The sequence below is a fragment of the Lepisosteus platostomus genome, chromosome 4, assembly GCF_059453375.1.
Source record: "Lepisosteus platostomus isolate fLepPlt1 chromosome 4, fLepPlt1.hap1, whole genome shotgun sequence".
In the NCBI taxonomy this organism is placed as follows: Eukaryota; Metazoa; Chordata; class Actinopteri; order Semionotiformes; family Lepisosteidae; genus Lepisosteus; species Lepisosteus platostomus.
The window spans coordinates 41276357-41301862 of record NC_142614.1 but is presented as its reverse complement, the minus strand read 5'-3'; the positions used below and the strand labels follow the sequence as shown (position 1 = coordinate 41301862).

General features: G+C 36.4%; 1 protein-coding gene across 7 annotated transcripts in view; it reads left to right on the top strand.

Annotated features, from left to right (window-relative positions):
* wdfy3 (WD repeat and FYVE domain containing 3) overlaps positions 1-25506 on the top strand; it is a 160513-nt gene that overhangs the window by 98287 nt on the left and 36720 nt on the right. For 6 of the 7 annotated variants that reach the window (XM_088629498.1, XM_088629499.1, XM_088629496.1 and 3 more), the window contains 12 exons: positions 4419-4571; positions 4917-4990; positions 7211-7372; positions 7658-7752; positions 8152-8272; positions 8706-8923; positions 10643-10839; positions 12532-12666; positions 13453-13632; positions 14034-14267; positions 21251-21350; positions 22360-22520. In XM_088629498.1, the coding sequence (XP_088485624.1) occupies positions 4419-4571; positions 4917-4990; positions 7211-7372; positions 7658-7752; positions 8152-8272; positions 8706-8923; positions 10643-10839; positions 12532-12666; positions 13453-13632; positions 14034-14267; positions 21251-21350; positions 22360-22520 (1830 nt within the window). The remainder of the gene's footprint in view (positions 1-4418; positions 4572-4916; positions 4991-7210; positions 7373-7657; positions 7753-8151; positions 8273-8705; positions 8924-10642; positions 10840-12531; positions 12667-13452; positions 13633-14033; positions 14268-21250; positions 21351-22359; positions 22521-25506) is intronic. The other variant, XM_088629497.1, reaches the window with a different exon arrangement.

The window sequence follows — 25506 nt, the reverse complement described above, 5'->3', positions numbered from 1 at the left end:
TTTAAGTCAAATGAGTTTAGTTCAAAAGAAAATAATACTGGTAGTTGTTATAGTATAGGGCCATCTGGTGGTTAAAGATAGATGCACATTGACAACATTTAATACACATTATGCAATTTAGGAAAATTATAAACTTTTCTCACTTGTAGTGGAATATTCTTTATTGTAATAGTGTTGTTATTTGGAAAATGTGATCTGATGAAAGGAAATGTGCATATTGTTTTAAAGAGCACTGGAGCAAATTGTAGATGGCAGCTCTAGAACAGAACTAAAACATGTTGTTGGAGCAGAGTAAGGGTCATCTCTACTCAGATAGGTAGATGCTTCTACATTCAGGAACAGCTAGCTTATGGCCTGAAGAACATGCAGGGTCACTTTATCTGAGAACTCCGCTTGATTGAATGAATCTTTTGCCTAACTACTCAAAAAGTTACTTGTTTACTTGACTAGATTCAGCCAGTCAAGATGTGAAGATTACTTACATGGTCGTGGTTCTCCAAGAAAAGAGCTCAGTGCTGTTAATTAAGCACCTTTCACATACAGTATACTACTAGAACAGCCACAATAAAAACTATACTTTGCTATCTGGTTGTATCTGTTTTACAGTTAATGTACCTTAATTCTTGTAATGCAAATGATATAAAGTGTGACCAAACTGTATGTCAAAGTTAAACGTATTCATTCTGTAACACACTTGCATCAGGAGAGCCAAAAATTCTTGTACTGTTTGATTAATGTAGCAGTTATTAATGTGCAGCATTTTATGAACATGAGAAAACGTTGATTGAAAAGACCTTTTAACTTAACATGCTGTTTCTTTCTAAGATAACAATTGTGTCTCAGCGTCAGGTTCAGCGATTGTGAATTGAAAGATAAAAAGATTGAACAATGTACTTCCAAATGTAGCTTAATGATTTATTATGAGAATTTATCTTTCCCATGGTTAAAAGTGTTTCATACCATCAGAGTGTAACAGACCATCATGTCTTGCTCTCTCAACTTAATTTGAAATAGTTACTAGGGTCACATTCATTTAGGTTCACATTCCTTTTAAATTTTTGTAAACCTTAGTCTGATCTGGTTGTTTCCGAAAGATCGGAAAGACCAAAGGTAAATTTTGGTACAACACCAAAATCAAACCTATATCATTTCAATTCGCAGTTTTCTAATATATACAGTGCCTTGCGAAAGTATTCGGCCCCCTTGAACTTTTCAACCTTTTGCCACATTTCAGGCTTCAAACATAAAGATATAAATTTTTTTATTTTATGTGAAGAATCACCAACAAGTGGGACACAATTGTGAAGTGGAACGAAATCTATTGGATTTTTGAAACTTTTTTAACTAATAAAAAAATGAAAAGTGGGGCGTGCAAAATTATTCGGCCCCCTTGCGTTAATACTTTGTAGAGCCACCTTTTGCTGCGATTACAGCTGCAAGTCGCTTGGGGTATGTCTCTATCAGTTTTGCACATCGAGAGACTGAAATTCTTGCCCATTCTTCCTTGCAAAACAGCTCGAGCTCAGTGAGGTTGGATGGAGAGCGTTTGTGAACAGCAGTTTTCAGCTCTTTCCACAGATTCTCGATTGGATTCAGGTCTGGACTTTGACTTGGCCATTCAAACACCTGGATACGTTTATTTGTGAACCATTCCTTTGTAGATTTTGCTGTATGTTTGGGATCATTGTCTTGTTGGAAGATAAATCTCCGTCCCAGTTTCAGGTCTTTTGCAGACTCCAACAGGTTTTCATCCAGAATGGGCCTGTATTTGGCTGCATCCATCTTTCCCTCAATTTTAACCATCTTCCCTGTCCCTGCTGAAGAAAAGCAGGCCCAAACCATGATGCTGCCACCACCATGTTTGACAGTGGGGATGGTGTGTTGAGGGTGATGAGCTGTGTTGCTTTTACGCCAAACATATCGTTTTGCATTGTGGCCAAAAAGTTCGATTTTGGTTTCATCTGACCAGAGCACCTTCTTCCACATGTTTGGGGTGTCTCCCAGGTGGCTTGTGGCAAACTTTAGACGAGACTTTTTATGGATATCTTTGAGAAATGGCTTTCTTCTTGCCACTCTTCCATAAAGGCCAGATTTGTGCAGTGTAAGACTGATTGTTGTCCTATGGACAGACTCTCCCACCTCAGCTGTAGTTCTCTGCAGTTCATCCAGAGTGATCATGGGCCTCTTGGCTGCATCTCTGATCAGTCTTCTCCTTGTCTGAGCTGAAAGTTTAGAAGGACGGCCAGGTCTTGGTAGATTTGCAGTGGTCTGATACTCCTTCCATTTCAAGATGATCGCTTGCACAGTGCTCCTTGGGATGTTTGAAGCTTGGGAAATCTTTTTGTATCCAAATCCGGCTTTAAACTTCTCCACAACAGTATTACGGACCTGCCTGGTGTGTTCCTTGGTCTTCATGATGCTCTCTGCGCTTTCAACAGAACCTTGAGACTATCACAGAGCAGGTGCATTTATACAGAGACTTGATTACACACAGGTGGATTCTATTTATCACCATCAGTCATTTAGGACAACATTGGATCATTCAGAGATCCTCGCTGAACTTCTGGAGTGAGTTTGCTGCACTGAAAGTAAAGGGGCCGAATAATTTTGCACGCCCCACTTTTCATTTTTTTATTAGTTAAAAAAGTTTCAAAAATCCAATAGATTTCGTTCCACTTCACAATTGTGTCCCACTTGTTGGTGATTCTTCACATAAAATAAAAAATTTATATCTTTATGTTTGAAGCCTGAAATGTGGCAAAAGGTTGAAAAGTTCAAGGGGGCCGAATACTTTCGCAAGGCACTGTAAGGTCATTGTATAATAACCTTATGATCCAAAACACTTCTGTAATGCCACATACTGCCAATCTCAAAATAACAGTTCTCTCAGCAGAGCCTCATGAGCCAGAAATGATGCCTTCCGCTACCACGAGTAGGAGATGTGCCTCTCCTGATGTATTCTGACGCATCATGGCCATTACAGCATCTGTACACACTTAAACATTTGTGGGGAAACAGCATAAGCTTTGTACTGTGAACAATACAGGGCCAACACTGTCTTGCACAATGCAGTAGCTAGGCAGCAATATTTTGCATTATACTCTAGATTTTAAACATCCATATTCAAGACTGTGTAATAGATTTTACCTAAGCTGTATGTGTTTAGTTGGCCTGATATTAAAAGCATTTTCAGTTTTGAATATAGAGCCCAGTATGTTTAATAATGTGAGTAGATAAAACAGATGAAAAAATAACTGCAGGTAATTTAGACAATGCGTTATGGTACAGTTGTTATTGGGAACTCCATATTATACCAAAAAATGATCTCATAACACAGCATAATGCAAATAGCATTAACAACAATTTAGTCATTTTTCACAACATAAAACAGTATGTAGGTTAGGATACAAAATGCACTGACTTTCTTTTTAGTTAACAGTTTTATTTACAGCATATACACAAACAACACGTGGAGTTTAGAAGTATATTTTCACCATGCAATAACAATTAAGCTCTTCCATTCTGGTTGAAAACTTGCAATACTGATATGTTTAATAAATGCTCAGCATCCAGAGTTGGTACATGAGGAGTTTTTTTTGTGACAAGAGCAAGTGATATTTAATACGTATTGTGGAAAGATACTCTACAATTTCTAGTTCTAGAAGCAAATTAGTTTTTAAGGGCATGTTTGGACAGACTCTCAGATCTAATTTTTATATTATATATTTATATGAAACATGCAACTTTCCTACAAGAAATAAAAGTGTTGGTCTGTAATCACAAACTCCTATTTTAAACTATGTATTGAAGAAACAAAAACAGGTGTGATGATGTATGCTGTAGAGGCACTTTTTTTTTTCCTTAGCATGTTAATGTGGCCTGCTGTATTACAGAAGACAGTTTTTTTTGTATTGGTAAAAGTCTGATACTTGAGTTATTTTCGCATGGATGTTTTAGTGTATCCACTAGTACTGCGATGGGCATGAAATGTCTGAATAAATCAGTATACCAGTATATGTCTTGTTTCTGGCTCAGGAGGCTGCACTGAGAAGACAATTTTTTTTTAATGGGCAGTGCAACAGTATGGGGATGTTTTGGAACAAATGCTTATAAAATCACCTAATACATTTGGAACTGCTATTTGGTATGACTTATACATGATTGTTGTTTTGCAGTGAATTTCTCTTTAGGTTCCTTCATTCCATCCTCATAAATCATGTTCATATTCCCTGAGTTTGGTTTTGATCCTCTGATTTGGAAAACTTAAGGCTTTTATGTCTTTTTATAATGTGCAGACCATAATTGTTTTGCAGTATTTTGGTTTTCCCATCCTGGTCAGTTTATTCTCTGTGTGTTTGAGAAACATGTTGAGTTAGTTTGGTGTTTAGACTGAAGAATTTATTTTTTTCCTGCTTTAGTTACTGGCAATGCTGCTGAAGAAGAAACGTTCCCTTCTGAACAGCCATATTCTTCACCTCACCTTTTCCCTAGTGGGCACAGTTGACAGTGGTCACGAAACTTCCATCATTCCCAATTCCACAGCTTTTCAGGACCTGCTCTGTGACTTTGAGGTGGGGTTCTCCATATGCGATTCAGGCTTTTTCTACACAGAAGTAAGAGGGACCATACAGCATATAGACATATTAGTGAAGAGTGATGGTTTTGCAGCTCATCATATGTTTATTTATAGGAATATTACGATCAAATAACTAGCCAGTTGTGTCCAATTCAGTGTTTATGGATACAAATCTTAAATTCATGAATGTTTGTTAAAACATACTTTTGAAAAGGATATGCACCTTAAATATATTGATACACATTAAATGCATTTTGTGAAAAGTTATTCTCAATCTCAGTTATATCGGATCAGTCTCTGATTTCTCATTTGCTTAGTTTTATATCTGTTTATCTCACAGGTCTGGCTTCATGCTCCATATGAACTGCATCTGTCGTTGTTTGAGCATTTCATTGAACTCTTAACTGAGTCAAGGTGGGTATCTCAATAGGTGTTTTGATTTTTTAAATGCTTATTTTATATTTGTATTTTATGGTTCTAAGTCTAAGCATACTCTGCTATTTGTAATTACGGTGAAGTTGAATACTAATAGAATTTATATTTTGAACATCCTACAGATTCGTTAGTTTAATACAGAGTTAAGTTACAATACATATGCTGACATAATTATTGCCTTCATAATGTGACTCCAATTATCTTGCTCTTATTATATTATTATTAATATTATATTATTATAAATAAATATAACCTTGTCAGGGAATTGTGCATGAAAGAAAAGCCAGTAAAAAAGATAAATAGAATCTCATACTTCGTAGAATCTTGTCATTGTTTGACCATGGTACATTTGTGTGACTTTGACTTTTGCATAGTCACTAAATAATCACTAGTTGATTGGGTCCAGGTGCTATGATTTAACTAGTTAAATGTCAAGCCTGGCACAAATCAAGGAATAAAAACACACTGAACAAAGTTTAAAGAAAGGGACCAGTATGTCCCACTTAGCAAGAGAACACTGCCTTCATACTGTTCATGCTGCTCGCATAGTGTTTTTACGCAGCTAGTAATCTCTGGTTTCTTGTACTCCAAAAAATATATTCTAAAGACTATGGCAACATATAACATGAGCTCCTCAACATCTTAATAATTTCTTTAATTGTTTCCAACAATGTAGCACAGATACCAGTTCAATACATCCCATAAGTATTTAACTGGTTAATTAAATAATATTTCTATTACACAGTGTTTCTGTCACATACTTTATTAAATTCAATTCTCATGTTGTGTGCTAGCAGCAGATTTAATTGCATTCCACACCATATCTTTGTTGTGAAGTTGTTTTATGGGCTTAGAGCACTTCTATAATATTTTTAAGCAGTCCATTTTTTAAATGAATCTTGAAATAAAAGTTTCACTGTTTACTTGGCCCATGACATTATTAGGTTCTTGTCCAGTTCAGGCACAGGGTTTTAAATGTCAGCACAGGGAAACTAGTGTGAGTTGGACTGACCAGCACCCCTACAATATTCTAATAGTTTTTGGTGGGAGTGGTGGGCTGGAGAGGTACATTGTAACATTTACTTTAAGGGGTGTGTAAAGCCCCAAACACGGCCCTACTGGATGTTAGCAAGTGTGGCATTGATCTATATTACAATGTCCTAATTGACTAGTATCTGGAGAGGTTCATGTGTTGTGGTCTGGGCAAGGGTGTGTAGTTGTAACAGTTATTTTGACGGAATCCTACAGTACAGCACCGGCAACCTGGTGCAAGGTATATATTGCAGATGTACAAATTGTATTTATTACAAGGTCAGCCACACACTAGCATTATTATAATAATCCATAAACTAATTCAATAATGGGGACTCCCCTCTACCACTATCAATGTGAAACATCCACCTGGGTGAAGCAATGGCACCACTCATGACCCAACAGCTATCAGTGAAGCCTACTGATAGATGGAGATTATTAGAAGGTCTGCTAACACTTCTTCCAGTAGCAACCTTAGCTTTCCCAGAAGGTGTCCTAGGTACTGGCCAGGCTCACACCTGCTTAGTTTCAGTGGGTTGCCAGTTGTGAGTTGTGAGTTGCGAGGTGATATAGCTTTTGTGTACTATTATAGATTAAGGCATTGAAAAAATACTTTTTTGAATATAGATTGCCCTCCTACCCTCTGGGAAAAGATATTGCAGTTTACGGGCTAGCTCGACCAGACTCTGTAACAGTTTCTTCTACAGTCAGGCTCCTCAACACCCCGGAATCTACTCGCACCCACCCCAATTCCAGAAAGGCTTTAAATCTCTCCAGTGTATTGTGTATATTGTACTATGTATTGCCTTGTAATTTGCACCATCTGGACTTTGCACTATGTGTATCCTATCAACAATATCTATGTCAGTTTCCTGTCTGTATTTGTACATTGGACCAGGACGAACGATATTTCGTTCCTCTGTGTACTTATAAATGGCTAGAATGACAAATAAATGTGAACTTGAACTATTACCCAGTAGTCCCCGTGTTGATCAGCCTGTTGTTGAAATACAACTATGACATGCCTTTTTAATAAAATATCACAAAGACACATACCCGCTTCAAACAAGATATTTTCATTTTCCTGATAACTTTGTAAATGTGCAGCTATAAGTAATAGGCTTATTTTCAAGATTCAGTGTTTGCCATATAATTTTGTTCCCTCAGTGAGGCAGCTAAAAATGGCAAGTTAATGAGAGAGTTCCAGCTCATTCCCAAGTTGCTGCTGACCCTTCGAGATACTTCTCTCTCCCAGCCTACTATAGCTGCGATCAGCAATGTCCTCAGTCTCCTTCTACAGGGTTTCCCAAACAGCTATGATCTTCTCAGGTAAACCATACCATGCTCTAACATAACAAACCCAGTGCTATTCTACTGTTCTTGATTGTAGTTTGTATCTGGCATTATTTTAGCGAGTGCCATGTTTCAGATTTGTTACTGGATAATGTCTGGTTTTGGTGTTATTCATAGATTAAGGCTTTAAAAAACACTTTTTTCAATTGAAATAATACATTTTCCAGTGATGCAGTATTGTCGACACTTTGTACAAAATGTGACTGGTCCATGCTTTTTCAAGGGTGACAGTAGCATTGTTGTACATCTGTGCTTATACAGGTTTGGCCAGTTCATTTCCTCCACTCTGCCCACTTTTGCTGTCTGTGAGAAATTTGTGGTCATGGAGGTCAACAATGAAGAGAAAATAGATGGAGGTAGGCATTTAAGAGTTCTGAAAAGCGTACACTTATATACCAACATAAAATGAATATCAAATTTAAGATTTAATATTTCCAAATATTATTAAGATGATTTGTTAAATCCCTTAGGTAATGTATGTCTAGATTTAATAATTGTTAATTACTTTGTGTAGCATTATTCTATCAATTCACACAAAGCTCTGTGAACTGACAATTCAGATTAATCACCATCTCAGTATGCCACATTTACCATTTGTGTCACTGATAAAAGCTAATGTCCTCACTGCTGTACCTACCACTGAATATATTCATATTCAATAAAATATACATAATCAATGTAGGACTTACTTTTTAACCATTCCAAAATAATAAAAAGAGTTCTTTGCAAATGTAGTTTTTCCTTTTTGCCATTAGGAAATGAAGATGATTTTGGAGGCCTACTTTCTGCCAGCCTTATCTTGTTAAGAAATAGGCTCCTTGACATTTTACTCAAACTGCTCTTCATTTGCAAAGAGAAGTCTACTGTTAATATACAGTAAGTGAGCTCTTAAATCCAGTAGTGTTATGAAACTTTTGGTCAACGATACAATGACAGGACAAGAAAAGGCTGGTGTAATTGTGTTTACTTGTAGTATTTGTTAATTATAGACGTGAAAATAGCTAAATATGTTGCTTAGAATGCCAGTTGACTGTGGTAAATTGTGAATTAAGGTGAACGTGAAGATATAAACTAAAGGTTTTATAGAAACTTGCTCATATCTTCAAAGTGAAATCTTTAGAAGATTACTATATCGGTTACCGTAAGACTTAATTGTTTGGCCAATTGATTGAATTGATTTATTGATAGCCAGGGGTTTTCCTTCCTATAGTGTCTCCAAAACTTTACAAGGCATGGAGTGTCTAAAAATATATTTGTGAGCAGGTCACATCAATCTGGCACAATACCCCTCTCTGTGTTTTCTGTGCAGAGCATGTGAGGAGCTGGTAAAGACACTTGGGTTCGACTGGCTTCTGATGTTCATGGAGGAGCACCTGCACTCCACTACTGTTACTGCTGCCATGAGGATTTTGGTAGTCCTGCTCAGCAACCAGACTATTCTATCACGCTTCAAAGAAGGTCTGTCTGGGGGTGGATGGCTGGACCAGACTGACTCAGTCCTCACCAACAAAATTGGCACAGTGCTAGGTAAGCACAGATCATTTATTGCTTAATGATTTCATATTAATGCTTTTAAGTCTTTTACCTCTTTGAATTCTCTGATATTTGAACAACACAAGCAGACATTTTTCTTTTTAAATACAGTGTGTACTAAATCATTCTTAACTAAAGATGTTGCCACACAGAACACGCTGTAGAACTCATTGCCATGTTAGACTCATTGCCGTGATCAATAGGTGGCACTTATGGTGTGTTAGATGTTGGTGAAGTCATTGGCCTTATTTAATTTGTAATTGGAGGAGAAATATTATTCCCAAAGTCCAGTAGCTGACAATCGCACCCAAGCATGTAACCAAGTAGTGATGAGCATGAGAAATTTTGGTAGCTGAAAATAAGAATTGTTTCTAAATGTCATTAACAACATTAATTTATGGATACAAATATATGTATATAGCTGGTAGTGGTAGAATATTCCACTTATTTTGTAAACATCTGCATTAGTTTAGATATGTTTTTTAAACTACATTTTGCTGTTACATTATTGTTGTAATGGAAAATAAAATGCTCATAGTTTGTAATGATGCTTACCCAAAATGAGTAATGCCTTGGTACAGTGGTAAAGTGCTTGTATACCACCTGGGAGGTTCCAGGTTCGATTCTGGACAGGGCATACGTTTATTTTTAACAAATAAAGACTGCTTCTCTAAAAAGAAAATTGGAAATAATATGTATACCGTATTGACATTTTTACTCATTCTTTCTACATCCCAGGATGTTAAATAGTGAAATAATATAATTAGTTAATTAGTAACAAGAATGAACATGAATGTGTTAGCAAACGTGAATACTGTCAATGGCAGGAATAAAAAACAGTTCTACCACTTTCCAGCAACCCTTAAAACAAAACTTGATGTTTGTGATTGTGTATATTTTCTTTAAATTACTTCTTGTAAAGACACTATGTATAATATTTGTTTTATAATTATAATCTAGAATAACAAAATGGTATTAAAAAGAAAATAAACTACAGACATTTAAAATTAGTGGTGTTATGAAACAATCACCAATCTTAAAGATTTGATTAGCCTTTTTAAGAAAATGTAATTGTTTGCTAATTTTCCCTTTTTAAGGCTAAAAAAGAAACTTGTAGATTTTGGAGACAGATTTATTTTACTCTTCACACAAATTCACAGTAAAAACTAATAGGTGAGAATTCTACCACAGAGCCAAAAGTCCAAACACACCGCATTAAGCATTCAGTGTGCCACCTGTACTATTTTACAAAATAGTTAATTACTGCACAAGATTATTTGTAAATATAAAAAGATTTATAAGATTCTTTAAAGGAAGGTGGCAGCCTTCAATTGACTTCATATTTTGTAGTGTATAAAGTCCAAAGCTAAAACCACAGAAGTGAATATAAATTAAAAGGTAGAAACACGGCAGTACAAAGGGTTTTGATACAGTGCCAAGAAAATTTGTCAGCTCCCAATATAATTAAGTGAATTACAATTTCTTACCATTATACATGATAGTATGCTTAATTAAAGTATTTTCTCAAATAATTAAGAGGCTTTATAAGTAGCAGAAGATTAAATTGCCTATGTTACTTTGTATAACATCTTTTATTAAGATTTTCATGAAGATCTAATTACAATTTATGTCAAAAGTATGCAATAATACAGGCCATCCAAGAGAGTGACAGACTTTTTCTTGGTTGTTGATCTTGTGCCTTTTGCTCCCCAGGTTTCAATGTGGGCAGAAGTGCTGGAGGCCGGTCAACAGTGAGGGAGATTAATCGGGATGCCTGTCACTTCCCTGGGTTCCCTGTGCTCCAGACCTTCCTGCCCAAACACACCAATGTGCCAGACCTCTACTTCTTGCTCATGGCCCTGTTTCTGCAGCAGCCTGTCACTGAGCTACCCGAGAACCTGCAGGTAAATGTTAGTACCATACCTTTCATTCTAACAAAAATGTCACAATACCAATTGTATTATTATTCCAATTAATTTTTCTAACTAATTCCAAGTACGTCCACATACTGTATTTAAGGTGCTATGCAAAAGTATTTAGACCCTTGCAGTTTTTCACAGTTGTTTTTTTAAAGCTAGCAGTCATGACAATTGGAAGTAGCAATTGATATGTGTTAAATGCACAGCCTTCTGCATACATTTAAAGGAAAACACACAAAAAAGAAGTAAATACAGTCTTGTGAAAAAGAAAGAAAAATAACAATCATCTGGTCCTCACCAACTTCTATAATTAGATAAATCTATCCTCAGATAACAGACAACACATAACAGATTTCACTATGTCATTATTTATTCAGCAGAAAGTGAGCCAAAATGCAAAAATGAAGTACACCCTTACTTCTTCCATTGGAATTAAGAAGGTAATTGGCAGCCAGGTGGTGCTTATCAAATTCACTTAGTTGATCATCAGAAAGTGTGACCACCTCTATAAAAGCAGAGTTTTTGGCAGTTTGGTGGTCTGGAGCATTCAGATGTGTGTTAAAACCATACCAAGGAGAAAAGACATCAGCAATTAATTTAGGGAAGCAATTGTTGCTGCTCATCAATCTGGGAAGGGTTATAAGGCCATTTCCAAAGAAATTGAAATCCAAAATTCTGCAGTGAGAAGGATTATTTACAAATGGAGAACATTTAAGACAGTTGCCAATCTTCATATTGAACCTATCACTCACATTGATTCATAAATGTACTTAGGAGTACACATAGACGGTAACCTGTGCTGGATTACTCATGTTGAGAGTGTTTGCTCCAAAGTTCAGCAGCTCTTATATTTCTTGCGAAGACTAAGAGTGTTTGGGGTTTGACAGGAAATAATGCTACTCTTTTACTATACTGTAATCGAGATCATTATCAGATATGGTATAACAGTGTGGTTTGGTAATTTAGCAGTTCATTTAAGATCGCAAATTACCAGTCTCATCCAAACAGCTTTGAAGGTCATGGGAGTGAAACAGCACCCCTCCCTGCAGACAATCTTTGAAAAAGCCATATTCAAACAGGCAGAAAAAATTATATCAGATCCTTCCCACGTCCTAAATTCTGAATATCAACTTCCTTCTGGCAAACATTTAAGGGTTCCCAAATGTAAGTCAAACAGATACAAACGTTCCTTATAACAATACATACTGTATGTAGTAAAGTTAAAAGGCCAGTGAAAGTTTGAGGTGAGTTTAATTTGTGATGGAAATGGTAATTTCCAGAGAACACTGGGAGCAGAAACACAAAAGGTTCATCCCCTAAAGTGTCCCAAATTCCAACTGTGTTCCAGCACGTTTTATAGTCAAAAGTTCAAATATGGTCACCCTATATTATTACCATGGGGTTTTTTTGAGTAGCTATTCAACTTATAGCCCAATGACTGTTCCTGATAATGTTATCCCCACCTTTCAGGTATTCCTGAGATGTCACATACAACATGAAGTGCCTGTTTAAAACTCAGTCAAGCCAGTTTAAGATTGATGGACATACTCTAGTGTCCGTTTTCTGCATTTTACAAGAATTTATTTTTTTTATAAATAACATTTTTTTTATTTCAGAGTTGAACTGTCATATGTAAAAAACATCAGCAGGTAACCAGGTGTGTAAAATGATTTTCATTTGCAGTTTGATCTGGACTCAATCTGGACATTTATCTTCGGAGTTCCAGCCTCCAGTGGGGCTGTGGTGGGATCCATTCACAATGTCTGCACAGAGGCTGCCTTTCTTCTGCTTGCAATGCTCAGGAGTATGCTCAATTTAGTAAGTCTGGACATTCACAAATCCTTGTTGAGAAAGTGCCCCAACAAAGGAACATTAACTGCCCAGTACTGTAGTGCAGTAAAATACTTAATTGCATAAGGTTGTTAATAGGTGAATGTTTGTGTTCTTTACTTAATGTCAGTTTTGATTAATCATTCTTTCTTAATTTTCTACGATATCACTACCCAACGGCGCCTTTTACATCTTTTCTCACTGCTGTCACACCATGTCTGCAAGCACCTGAGGAGTCGCAGGGGTCACTGATTCATTTAGAGCTGAGAGAACCCTATCAGACTATTCCCAATCCTACGCTTTTTGGTGCTGAACCAATTATGTACTGCTGTTTTGGGAATCCTGGTCATAGCCAGCAACTAGCATTGCCTAGGTTCAGACTCGTGACATCTTGATCACAGAGCCCAACCTACACTTAAAGCAAGTGCTTTTACCATTTGAGCCACTGAGGAGGCCTACATTTGTCTTTCTTGATAATTTGGAGCTATCTTTCTATCATGAAAGAAAAATGTTGATGCCTCCTATTATCTCTTTAGAAGTGGGGTAATGGCATTGATCAGCAGACAGAACCATAATGATGCTGTATGAGCAAATTTCAGCATAATTCATAAAAAAAACTAGCAGTTGCATATTGGAATATGTGGCTTTTAACTAAAAGCTAAGAAATACCTTTTAATTGAAATATTTTATTAACTAGATTAATGAATGAGTTGCAAATTTGAGATTTGTGTGTTTTGTGGGACTGAGAAATTAAATTATGTTTTTGTCTTACAGCCATGGCAGTCAGAGGAGGAGGGCTCATGGCTTAGAGAATACCCTGTGACTTTGATGCAGTTCTTTCGGTACCTTTATCATAATGTGCCAGATTTAGCTCCGATGTGGATCAGCCCAGAATTCCTCTGTGCATTGGCAGCGACTGTCTTTCCGTTCAATATCAGACCGTACTCAGAGATGGTATGTTATCCTTTAAGAAGATGATATAATTAGAAGTGCTTTGTTCCTACTGTATGTATTCAAATTAATGGTGTTTAAAACTCACAGAAGAGGAAACATCTTGCATGCACTAGTTGCTAAAAAGCAGTTTCTTGTACAGGTTGTTCAGAGTATCTGTTATTTTCTGATAAAATCTTTCATAATTCAGACCCTAAAAAAACAATCATAGAGTCTGGTTATATACAGTGGCTGCTGTCATATGCTGTTTATCACCAAAATAAGCTTAGCATGAAGTTATGGTAAATGCTTTGATTGTAATGATTTATTTTGTCACGTTTTCAGTGTTTCCAGTGTGTATTGTGTTTCCAGTTGTGTTAAAGCAGCTGTGTTTGTGCAAATCTACAAAGTTGGTGTTTCTGCAGGTGAGCGACCTGGACGATGAAGTTGGCTCTCCAGCTGAAGAGTTTAAAGCCTTTGCTGTCGACACTGGCATGAACAGGAGCCAGTCTGAATACTGCAATGTTGGCTCCAAAACCTACCTGACCAATCATCCGGCTAAGAAATATGTCTTTGATTTCATGAGGGTGCTGATCATGGAGAACTTGTGCATGACCCCGGCCAGTAAACAGACTCCGATTATTGACCTGCTTCTGGAGGTAAACTGTCGGTTTTGTACTCCTTCAGTTTACGTCTCTTTGACATTCTGTTATAGCTCTACGTACATTGAGTTTGGAAAATTATAAGGAGATAATTAAAACAATTTTTGAATGATATAATTATTTTTCTATTTTTAAATAATGCATGTAACTACCTAAAATTGATTATCAGTGTATGGACGTCCTTTCAAATGACAATTAAATATTATACATCCCTGTTAACATTCAGGAATGATATTGCCTTGCAAAAATATTCCCCCTCTTTCAACCCATTTTGTTTAATTACTGCTTATCTATCCTGTTATGGTTGTTGGTAGCTGCTATTGAGGTCTCTTGAGAATCTAGGGACAATAGTCAAGCATCTAGCTAGTGTCAACATTTGTAATTCTCAGGAGCTTCAGAAAAAGATAAGAACGAAAGTGTTTACTTTAGTCTGAGACAACCCGATCAAAGGAATTTCTGGTTTACCTTGGTTAACTAAACGGTTATAGGATTACTTTTTGGAATTGGTGGATAGGTTTCCGATACACCTTTTAGCATCTGGGTTTATATATAGAGAGACTTAACTCTAAGTGGTATTCTGTTTGGTGTGTGAAGCTTGTTTTTCTCTATTTTTGTGCCTTAGACTTCATATAGATTTTAATACTTGGTATTCTGTTGTTGGTCAGGGTGTTGGCAGTCGAGATACCTAGTTTGTAAATAGTGTGACGTGTAAGTTATATGTGTATGTCAGTGTTGTTTAGTTTGTGTTGTTTTTTTTAACCAAGGCTGTGCCAGAAAACAAATAACTCAGGTGCCTCTAATTATACCACTGTTTAGATATTTTCTTGGCAAAATCTTAATTTGGGTGTTAGGATTATTAATTTTACTTAATGATCAACCCTCTTGGTCTGTTTTTGGTAATTCTCTACTTTCATAATCTGTATTTTTAACAATGCACATTGTCACTCAGTAATTAAAACTTGAATGGTCAAATGTAACACTTTTATGTAAATGTCATAAGTCAACAATATCCTTGTCACTCCATGATGCTGGCCTGTATTGCAGAATGGCAAAGCACATCTGTGCCAGTCACGGCCATTTGATGTCTTGGAAGCATTATGTTGCAAGGATGCTTCTTATCTACAGGAACAGAGAAGTTGAGAGGAAAATGGAAGGAGCAAGTTACAGACAAATTTGAGAGAAAAAATGCACTCTGCTAAACACTTAGAACTTGTGATGACACAGCTGATTACTGGGTGTGAGTCACATCAGTAATAAGGCTGAAGAATCCAAGTTCCAGAGCCGGGATGAATGAGAGGCAATTGAAGTGGTAGATGGAGAAATGACAGGCAGCAGCTAGAACAGATGGAGCTCAGGTTGTACAGAGGTGGCAGTGACCAGGCTGGAGCAAGTGCAGCATGCTGATTAAGGGATTCATCAGGCTTGTGGTCAAAGTCAGAGTTTGGTAACAGATAATCTGAAAATAATATCAGGACAAAGGGAAGATCTAAAGACTAAGTCAAGAATGCAGGTGGAAAGTCAGTAATGCAGGAAGGACTGAATGACAGACTGAAGCACTGTAAGATGGTAAACTGACTTAATGTCAGAGCACCAAATGCAACCTGGATTACATATCCTTGATTTAAACCTGGTAGTTAACCAGGGGCCAATGATGAGGGTTGGCTGATGATGAGCTGGCTGGAGTTCAGCTGACAATGGGCATCGCATATTGGAATGTGGTTCATTGCCATGGTAGTAGACGACTGCTAACCCGGGTTTGCTGCAGTGAGAGAGAATTGGGACAGGGTAATCACTGAAACAACAAGGTCAAAGTTACAATGAAAGTGACTTAACAGAAGAAAGTGAATATTTTAAGTAGCCCTGTCAAAGTTATGACTTGAATGTGATCAGGCCCATTGTTTGTTCATCAACAATCTCCAACCAACTTGACCAAGCTTGAGCAAGTTTGCAAAGAAAACACCATGTGTTACACCATGTGTGAGGAGTTGGTAGGTACAGATGCAGCCATTCAAAATGGGTGAGGTATTTCACGGCATACCGCGACACGCCCACCGGTGTATCACGCGGTATCACGTGTGTCACGTGACTAGCTATCCGGCGTCGCCTTGTAAAACCGCCAGGGGGAGCTTAACCTCTCATGTACAGCATTCGAGCCTTTAATTTTGAACTGTGTATTACAGCATGTTAATCATCAGTCATTCAAATGTTGGTATATTTTATGAAAGCAAGATTGCTCAGTTGGACAAAAGTACACAACCTACCTTTATCAGAAATATTTATGCATCAAAGCCTTTACTGAAGATATTACTAATAGTATTAATAATGGATGACTTTGGACAAGCTGTATACTCAAAGTATAATTTCTTTAGCACATTTGTACAAGCACTTGGAATCTGTCCAAGCCATACTTTGTCAGGCATTTTGTTTTACTTCAACGGGCATAAAAACTTCCTTGCTTTTAACAGGGCGTTTCATAATTTCTAACTACGAAAATGATTTAAAATGCGACACCTATCATGAAAAGAAAAAAATACACACCAGTATTCCATTTCTCCCTAAACATTGTAAGCTTCGAAGTCTTTAACTAACTTGATACCGGAGTCAACAAGCATACTTTTAGAATTTGATTTAAAGGGAATATAATATGGAATCGCGTATCTCAAGAATTTAATAATGGTATGATTATATCCGTGTACTGCGGGAGGGCTGTTTCGCCTGCCTGCTTATGCAAGCTGTCTTGTAGCCTACTGGTCTAGGTGCGTGACTACCAACTGGCAGGTTGTGTGTTCGAATCCAGCTGGTGCTGGACCTTTCAGTTTTATTTATTTATTTTTTAATCGCGTAACATAAACATATTACCGTATGCAAACTGTACTGTATACCATATGTATATGTATATTTAATGTCTTAACTGTGCCCGTTTAAGTATTGAATATTCATATCTAATTTTACCACTGAAGGGAAATCTTAACATAAACATACAGTATATGGCTGGTCTCGGTACTTTAAAGAAAAAAATACACACCAGTATTCCATTTCTCCCTAAACATTGTAAGCTTCGAATGAAACCACTAAATAAAGACATAAATATAGAAATCTTAAGATTTGTTTTATTTAATGTTGGTAGCAGGATGAACTGTCAGGGTGTATATTTTGTCGCAAAGTTGCTACAAGATGTTAACAGTGAAAAAGGTATTTAGAAATGAGTTATTTCAAGATGAAAAAGAAAACATACACGAAACATGGTTTCATTACGACCAGAATCGGTCTTGAGATATTTTTAACTTGATTTACAGTATTTAAGAGGTATGTCTTAACACCGATACTACAGTGCTTAAGTACTGCTCACGTATATGTTTCTAGGTTTATATTATGCATTTCATACGGTCAAATTACTTTTGAGCAACTAATAAGAAGCGCTAAACGGTATGCGTTTTAGTTTCGTTTTGTGCTGGAACCCGTGGATTGATTAGAGATATCAAGTACATACAAGTCATTTTTTTAAATGTTGTAGTTCGTCTTGAAAAAATGTTACATCATCTATCAACAATTACACAGGTTCTGTTTCCATATTGCGGATTTTGGTTAGGTACAGTATTATCAAATCCAGTGGCGCTGTGTGTTACTTTACTGAGTCCCAATCTGTGATTGAAACCTGTAAAACCGGTTTAATTCGTCACAGCCAGCACTCTTCAGGTGTGAGGGTCTTCTGCTCAGAATGAAACGCTAAAATGTTTGTGTATATTCTAATGGTAGTGGGGGCAGGGTGTGTGGGAACAGGTTTGTTCTTCACACCTGAAACATTTTCTCTGAAAGGATTTTCTTCGGAGTTTAACCGATCTTGTTACAGCATGTTACAGTTTACTATTATTAACCATATTAATTTTAAGTGCTTAATGTAAAATCTTGTAAAAATATATTTTCATTGTTCAAATATACATTAATATACATTAAGTCTGACTATCATATAATAAGTTAAATACAAAACTAAAGAAAAAATAGGGTTAAATATAATTCAAAATATTTTGCTAACAATGTTAACTGTTTATAATAAAATGTATTAACTAAGGAGTAGGATGGCACAGTTGTTAGTATGTTTTTTGTTTTGTTTCTTTTTCATAAATACAACAGTAGTACCTGATGTCTCAGTGGCTTTCAAAATTAAATTATGCATGCAAACCTGTGAACTAGAAAGATAACTAAGATTTTAATACTAATTAAATGACCGCGGGCACTTCCCACCCCCCCTACATTCTCAGAGTAGAACAGACTAACCTTCTAATGAAAGACGGTCCACCCCCCACGGACAGGAAAAGTGCCCACAGGCACTTAAACTTAATATGGTCAGTAACGGTAAACAGTAACATGGTAAGAAGGAGCACGTACAAACGTTTTCGAAATAACCACATGTAAGACTCTGATCCTAAAAATGTTTAGGGAGAAAGTGGAATACTGGTGTGTATTTTTTCTTTAAACTACCAATACCAGCCATATACAGTCTGTAACGTAGGGATTTCTATATGTCTTTATTTAGTGTTTACATTAGTGACAAAGGCTAAGCTTTTAGCTTCAGTAACGTGTACATATCTCCCCTTTTTATAAAACGACTTGGTTGAAAACTGTTCCAGAGCCACTGTTGTTTCATCAGTGAAAAGTACATCATGAAATGCCTCTCCCTGTTCAATCCACTGGAAAAAAGAAAAGGAGCATAAAGCTTCTGATGGTCATAAACGATATTCATTTAGGAGCAGCATCAGAGGTATGTTTTTAACTGCACTGCATTGGAGAGAATACCATAGTGTGTTTTTTTTTTTACTCCCTGGCGGAAACTGGCTTCCAGAAGAATCAGTATGGCTCAGAGATTAAATAAAACTTCACAGACATTAACGAAGAGCATAACGCGTGTACTGTATACACTGCAAGTACAACCCAACACTCTGCAGGAGTGCTGGCTGTGACGAATTGAACCGGTTTCACGGGTATTTTCAAAGTAGGAGGCGAGATTTCCAGCGAAAGACACCCCCCCCTCAAAAACCCAGTAAATACAGTACTTACTAGTTAAAGGCTAGGCTCCCGACTACGGCGAAAGGAACCCTTCTTTCATTAGAAGACAATGAACATATTTTACCCCTGAATGAATTAATAGCAAACATAGTTTACATAAAAGACATTTTTCCAAGAAAGTTTAGCCTTTGTCACTAATGAAACCACTAAATAAAGACATATATAGAAAAATCTTAAGATTTTTAAAATACATGACTTTGCTAAAATTTATTTGAAAATAAAAACAATTACAACCGCCAGGGGAGAGAGAGAACAGGGGAGGGATGTTGGTTTTGCATAAGGGGCGGGGCTATGGAAAGTAGTTATGTTTGGGAATGTGTAGTTACATGTTCTGGCTGTTTGTGAATTATCGTTGTTGAGTATGGAGTGTTGAGGTATTGATTTTGTGTAATGCTTTATGTTGAAAATTGGGGTGGATTTTGTTTATGATAAACTGGGATGGGAGGAAGGTTTGGTTTTGCATAAGGGGCGGGATTATGATAATTGGAGGACTTTGCGAGTGTAAAATGGTTTGATTATTTGATTTTGTATTGTGGTTGTTATCTATGTTTTTGGTTGGTATTATGTTTATATGGTTGTTTTTGTTGGTTGGTTGTTATTATGGTTATTAATAATACGATCTATAGTTGAAATCTGAGCCTAAATAAAAAGAAAAAGCAAGTGATTAGGTTTATGAGCAATCTAATTACTTATTCGTTTAAAAAGCTATATAAAATAAAGTTTATTATTAATTTGCTGGACAGAGCGGTGAACATTATTATGCATAAGACAAAGATAACGATCCTGATCAGTTTAGAAATCTGTGTACGCTGTAAGGTTTTTACTTCTTAAACTTTTAAAATACACGTTTTGAATAGAAAGAAATCCTCTTCCTGGTATAGCAAACCAGCACGTCTTTTTTCTCCAATCAGAGGGGTGTCAGATGGTGTCAGCCAATCACCATTCTGCGTTGGGTAGCAACGGGTGACTGTTCTCAGGCGGAAGATGTAAACAGCTTAATGTTCGTGTTAAATATTTTTTTTTAATTAAAATTCATTCTATACAGCAATCGCATATTTGGGTACCGTTTCATAAAACTTTCATGCTTAAAATGTTTAGGGAGAAATGGAAGACTGGTGTGTATTTTTTCTTTAAACTACCAAGACCAGCCATACACAGTACAGTTTACATACATACAGTAATGTTTTAAATTAATATCGTTTATGACCTTCAGATGCGTTATGCTCCTCTTCTTTTTATGCTCAGCTACTAAAATTTCCCTTTAGTGGTAAAATCCATATAAATATTCAAAACTAATATTAAAATGTGGACAGTAAAGACATTAAATGATTAAATCTTTGCACTACCAACCAATGCACCACGAGTGCCCCTGTCGGTCATTTTGGCCAGCCAATCACTTGCCCTGCGGTACCCTCCGGTGCCCCGCGGTGGCTTGTGGGTAGGTTACCGTACCGCGGGTTTTTACCGCGCATTTTGAATGGCTGCATCTGTACTTACCCAAAAAGATGTGAGGCTATAATTGCTGCCAAAGGTGCTTCTAATAATTATTGACTCGGGTTTGAGGGGTACTTATGCAATCAACGTATTTTAGTTTTTAGTTTTTTTTATGTTTGGGAGCAATTTTTGCTAATATTTCACCCATAGTTTAGATGAAAAAAATTCACTGTAAAAATGTGTAAACTTTATTTGCAGTTCAACCAAATGGGAGTTCATTGGAATGGGGTGAATGCTTTTGCAATTTATTGTATTACATGTTACAGCATATTACTTTTAAAATGTATCTATAAGATGCAGTTTTTCTGGAAACTCTGTCATGCAAGTTGCCAGATCTAATTGTCTAATAAAATAAGGACAGTTGTAGAATTGGTGTTTATTGAGCAAGTGGAAGATTCAGCAATATTTCTGTGTTTTTGAAGGCTTCTCCAGAAAGATCAACAAGAACCCAACAGAAGGAGTTTCAGTCTTATATCCTGGACAGTGTTATGGAGCACCTTCTTGCAGCTGATGTCTTGTTAGGTAAGTCTATGGCTGGACAGACACTTATTTATTAACAAATACCTTCTTAAAAAGTATTTAAGTAATCAGCATGAGAAGCTATTACCAGAAATAACCATGATATTGTGTTCTTTAACCATTTTCCAAATTTACTTTAGAAAGGATGGCTTCTTAATGGTGTAGTTTGTTTAATGGAAGCTTTTTGAATAGAAAAAAAAACATGGAAAAAACTATCGTTTAACAGTCCTGCACTTTCAAGAAAGCCTTTACAATATGTGATGAAAAATGTTGGTATGGGTGGAAATAACTGTAGCAGCAAAATGCTATCCATGTTATGACATATTATCAAATTATATAATAGCATGACAAGTTAACATACCAGAATAACTTTAAATAGAGACAGAAATTATAGTTTCTGTTTCATACAGCCTCTTACACATGTTGTTACAATGAGGAATATAAAAAAACCAGTGTGGCTTCTGCTAATTTGTTGTTATTCAGTCGCCGTTTTCCAAACGTAGAGTTTGAGTAGTGTTTCACCTGAGAGACCTCAGCTAAGTGTTCCCATTGCTCAGACCTGAATTATTTGCTTGTAAATATGTATAAAATTTAGATCAAATTATATTTAACATTCTTCTCTTGTTTAGTATTTTCTTTAGTAGACCCATACCTAATTATACAGGCATTGCAAATCACTGGTATCAGGCCTATGCAAAGACTGAAAGGCTGTTTCTTGTAGAAAAACTGTGTGGGGGATTCAGATCCTCATCATTCATTCAGGGTTTACTGTTTATGTAATGTACATATCTCTAATTATCTGTAAAAGTTAGAACTGGAGATTGAACAGAGATTTATGGAAACAGTAAAATGTTCTCTTTTGTTATCATCGCTTGCTTTACCAGTTACAAGAGGCTAAAGTTATTGTGGTATTTACAGTATATAGACTTAGTGCTCTGTCTGACCTCCCTAATGTTTTAGTCTTTCATGAATGTGATGTGAAGTTTGTTTGTTTTATTACTTGTTTTTTCAGGAGAAGATGCATCACTGCCTATCACAAGTGGTGGCAGTTACCATGTCCTGGTGAACAACGTGTTCTATTTTACCCAGCGTGTGGTGGACAAGCTGTGGCAAGGGATGTTTAACAAGGAGTCCAAGCTGGTGGTGGAGTTTATCATCCAGCTCATTGGGCAGGTAGGTTGAGGTCTGGTTTTGGAATGCCTGGGGCTACGTTCATTTCCTGAAATTTTCTTAAAGAATAATGATAAGAAAAATGGCATTGGGTTGCTGCATTTGTTCTTTTTTATTGTTATACTGTATGTAGAAAACGCAATATTTTTCTTAGCAAAATATATGATAAACAGACAGGTACTGTTAAAAATAATCAGTGTTTATTAGGCATACCATCTGTTTTGTCATTTTCCATTACAAAGAAATTTCTATTACTTTTTGATATTTCCTTAAGTATACAAATTCTGCCACAGGACAACTAAATTTCTTGACTTTTCTACTGATTCTTCAGCTTTAAAATACCAAATCTTCAGCTGTAAACCATTTGGTGTGGACTCATCTGTAAACAAATACCTCACGTTTTATACCGCAGAGAATATCCCAGCATGTTCTAGTTTGCATTTTTTCATAAACTAATAAGTGACAAATTTATTTAATCAGGCACAAGCCTCCCACTGATAAGCAAATTTGTTTAATTCAGTAGGCTTAGCTGTATACTGCAATTGCATAGAAATTAAGCAAATGTGATAATATAATTTGAAACTGAAAAAATAGAACAGACTGTCAGTTTTCACTGGTGATTATAGAAGTTAATGTAATTGTTTTTACCTTTGTGTAAAGTGTAATGGAGCTTTAAACTAAATCATTAACATAATAGTAGTTTGTTTTACATGTTGGATAAGTCTATAACACCTTGAAACTCTCATAACCACTCAAACTAGTCTCAGCTTGACTTAGAGGAATCGGCAGATTTTTGTTTGCTCTGAAAAAGCAAATACATAGCATGGTTTTCTGAATGTTAAATAAGAAGTTTAACGTGACAGTTCAAGAAATTATGTATATGTTCAGCTATGTATGTATGCAGTTTGATTAAACTAAGTAAGTAAACAAGTGTAATTGAACATTACATTTAAAATTAATATACATCAGATAGGATGCTGTTGTACTAATGGATGGGGTTAAAATCCTTCTTTTATTATGATGCACCAGCTGTCTTTGTAATACCAAGAAGCCCATGTATATTAGTGTTCCTGAAAATATTGTTGCACGTAAGGAGTTCATTGTGTATCATTAAAACCAGTTCAGCAGTTCTTATTTTTTCATATTAGTCAGACAATAAGCAGGTCACGATAGCATATGATTTACCTACAGTACACACGCTCTGTGATGATGTAGGGACAGCAGATGAACAGTGATGTTTCAGTATGTTAAAGTAGCTGAGATTCATGCTATCCTGGCATGATTCTGAGTAAATGCCAAAGCAAGACAAAAGCCTACTTGTCACACCCAGTCGGCCTAGAGCACACAGTCCTCAGTAGCCCCAGGAAACAGCAACATTCTCACGGGGAATTGCAATCAGACACACTCAAGTCATTTATCAATACGTCCCATGTTCTAGCAATGCTCCAATCAGTCCTCCTAATTATTCTATTCTCCATTTAATACTGTTTATCCCTCTTGATGATTGTGTGAGCCCTTTTTCAGGAAGCGCTTCACTCTGTCTCTGCTCAGAGAAACATCTCAGCCTGAAGGCCAGAAAACTTGAATCAGAAACCTGAAACCTGATCTATCAGAAACCAGCATCAAGCACCAGTCCAGTGGTGTCTTCCTACAGCTCCCAGTTTATTCAGATTGATGCTGTTTCATTTTAAAGTCAGTGGACGCCAGTAGTGATGCATTCCTACAAAATGTCTCAATACTTGGTAGATGTCAGCCAGGAAGATCCATTAGACAGGTTTGTGTAGGCAATAAGAAAAGCTCCATAATTTTTTTTCCGGGAACCAAGGTCACATGCTGGATATTCAGCTGAAAGGTCAGAATAACGTTCTCACGATGGAGTTCTTCAATCATACAAAGTGGAAATCAGTGTGCAAAAGATAAGCTCTCACATCCAAGACTATAAACTCCTGCTGCTGTCATTTGACATACCATTCTACATAAATCCTTTGAGTTGACTATTAAGAGTCTATCAATAACTATCAAGAGAAAGCAGCTTAAGTACATGAAAGAAGTACAACTCTGGTCCAGGGGATTGTTACTTGTATTTTATATCCACCCAAGTCATAACTACCTAATTAATTAATTGCCATGTAATTTGCCCCTTCCTGCTCACCAGTCTCTGTAATGACTCATTTAATGCGATGTAGGAGCAAATAACTTCAGATTGTGCAGCAGACATTTTACTTCAGAAATGTTCCAATGTGATGTGTATGCACAGTTAACAAGTAAGTTCAATTTTTCGGCAAATCTGGTTCGATGTCGAGAACAATATTTCTAACGGATTAAAAGATATGTATTCACAAACCTGCTTCTTTACAGTGTAACAGGGCCACATCATGTTATTGGAAGGTTTGTTGCCTCATTCTGAATTTGAAAATATGGTGCTGCACACACCTGAACTCATCAACGCCAATTCTTTCTAGCCCCAAAGTATAAAAATAGTGTTGCAGTTCCCCACTTTATTATAGACATTTTAATTAGTTGAATATTGGTTTCAGTTCCCCTAACCCTACTTTTAAGGTCTTATAGGAAAAGTAGGGTTAGGGGAACTGAAACCAATATTCAACTAATTAAAATGTCTATAATAAAGTGAAACAATGCCATCAGAGTAAGTAAAATAATATATTTTGGAAATCATATTGTATAGATAGTTTTTAAATGAGTTTCTGACATAAACATAAGAATTATGTTGTGATGACGCTAAATGGGTCATGTGACATGTACGAGACCCTAAGCAATGTTGCTGTTCCACTTCTTACACGTGCTGATAGCTTCCTCATTTTTCTTTATTTTATGAGTTGTAGATTAATTAACAAAAACACTGTAACAAGTCATGTAGTAACAGACAAATAAGTACTAGAACCTGAGATGAAGTTTGAACAACTGAGTTTATTGTATGCAAGGAACAATAAGACCAAAGTATTGTTCGAAATATAGGTACAAAACTTCC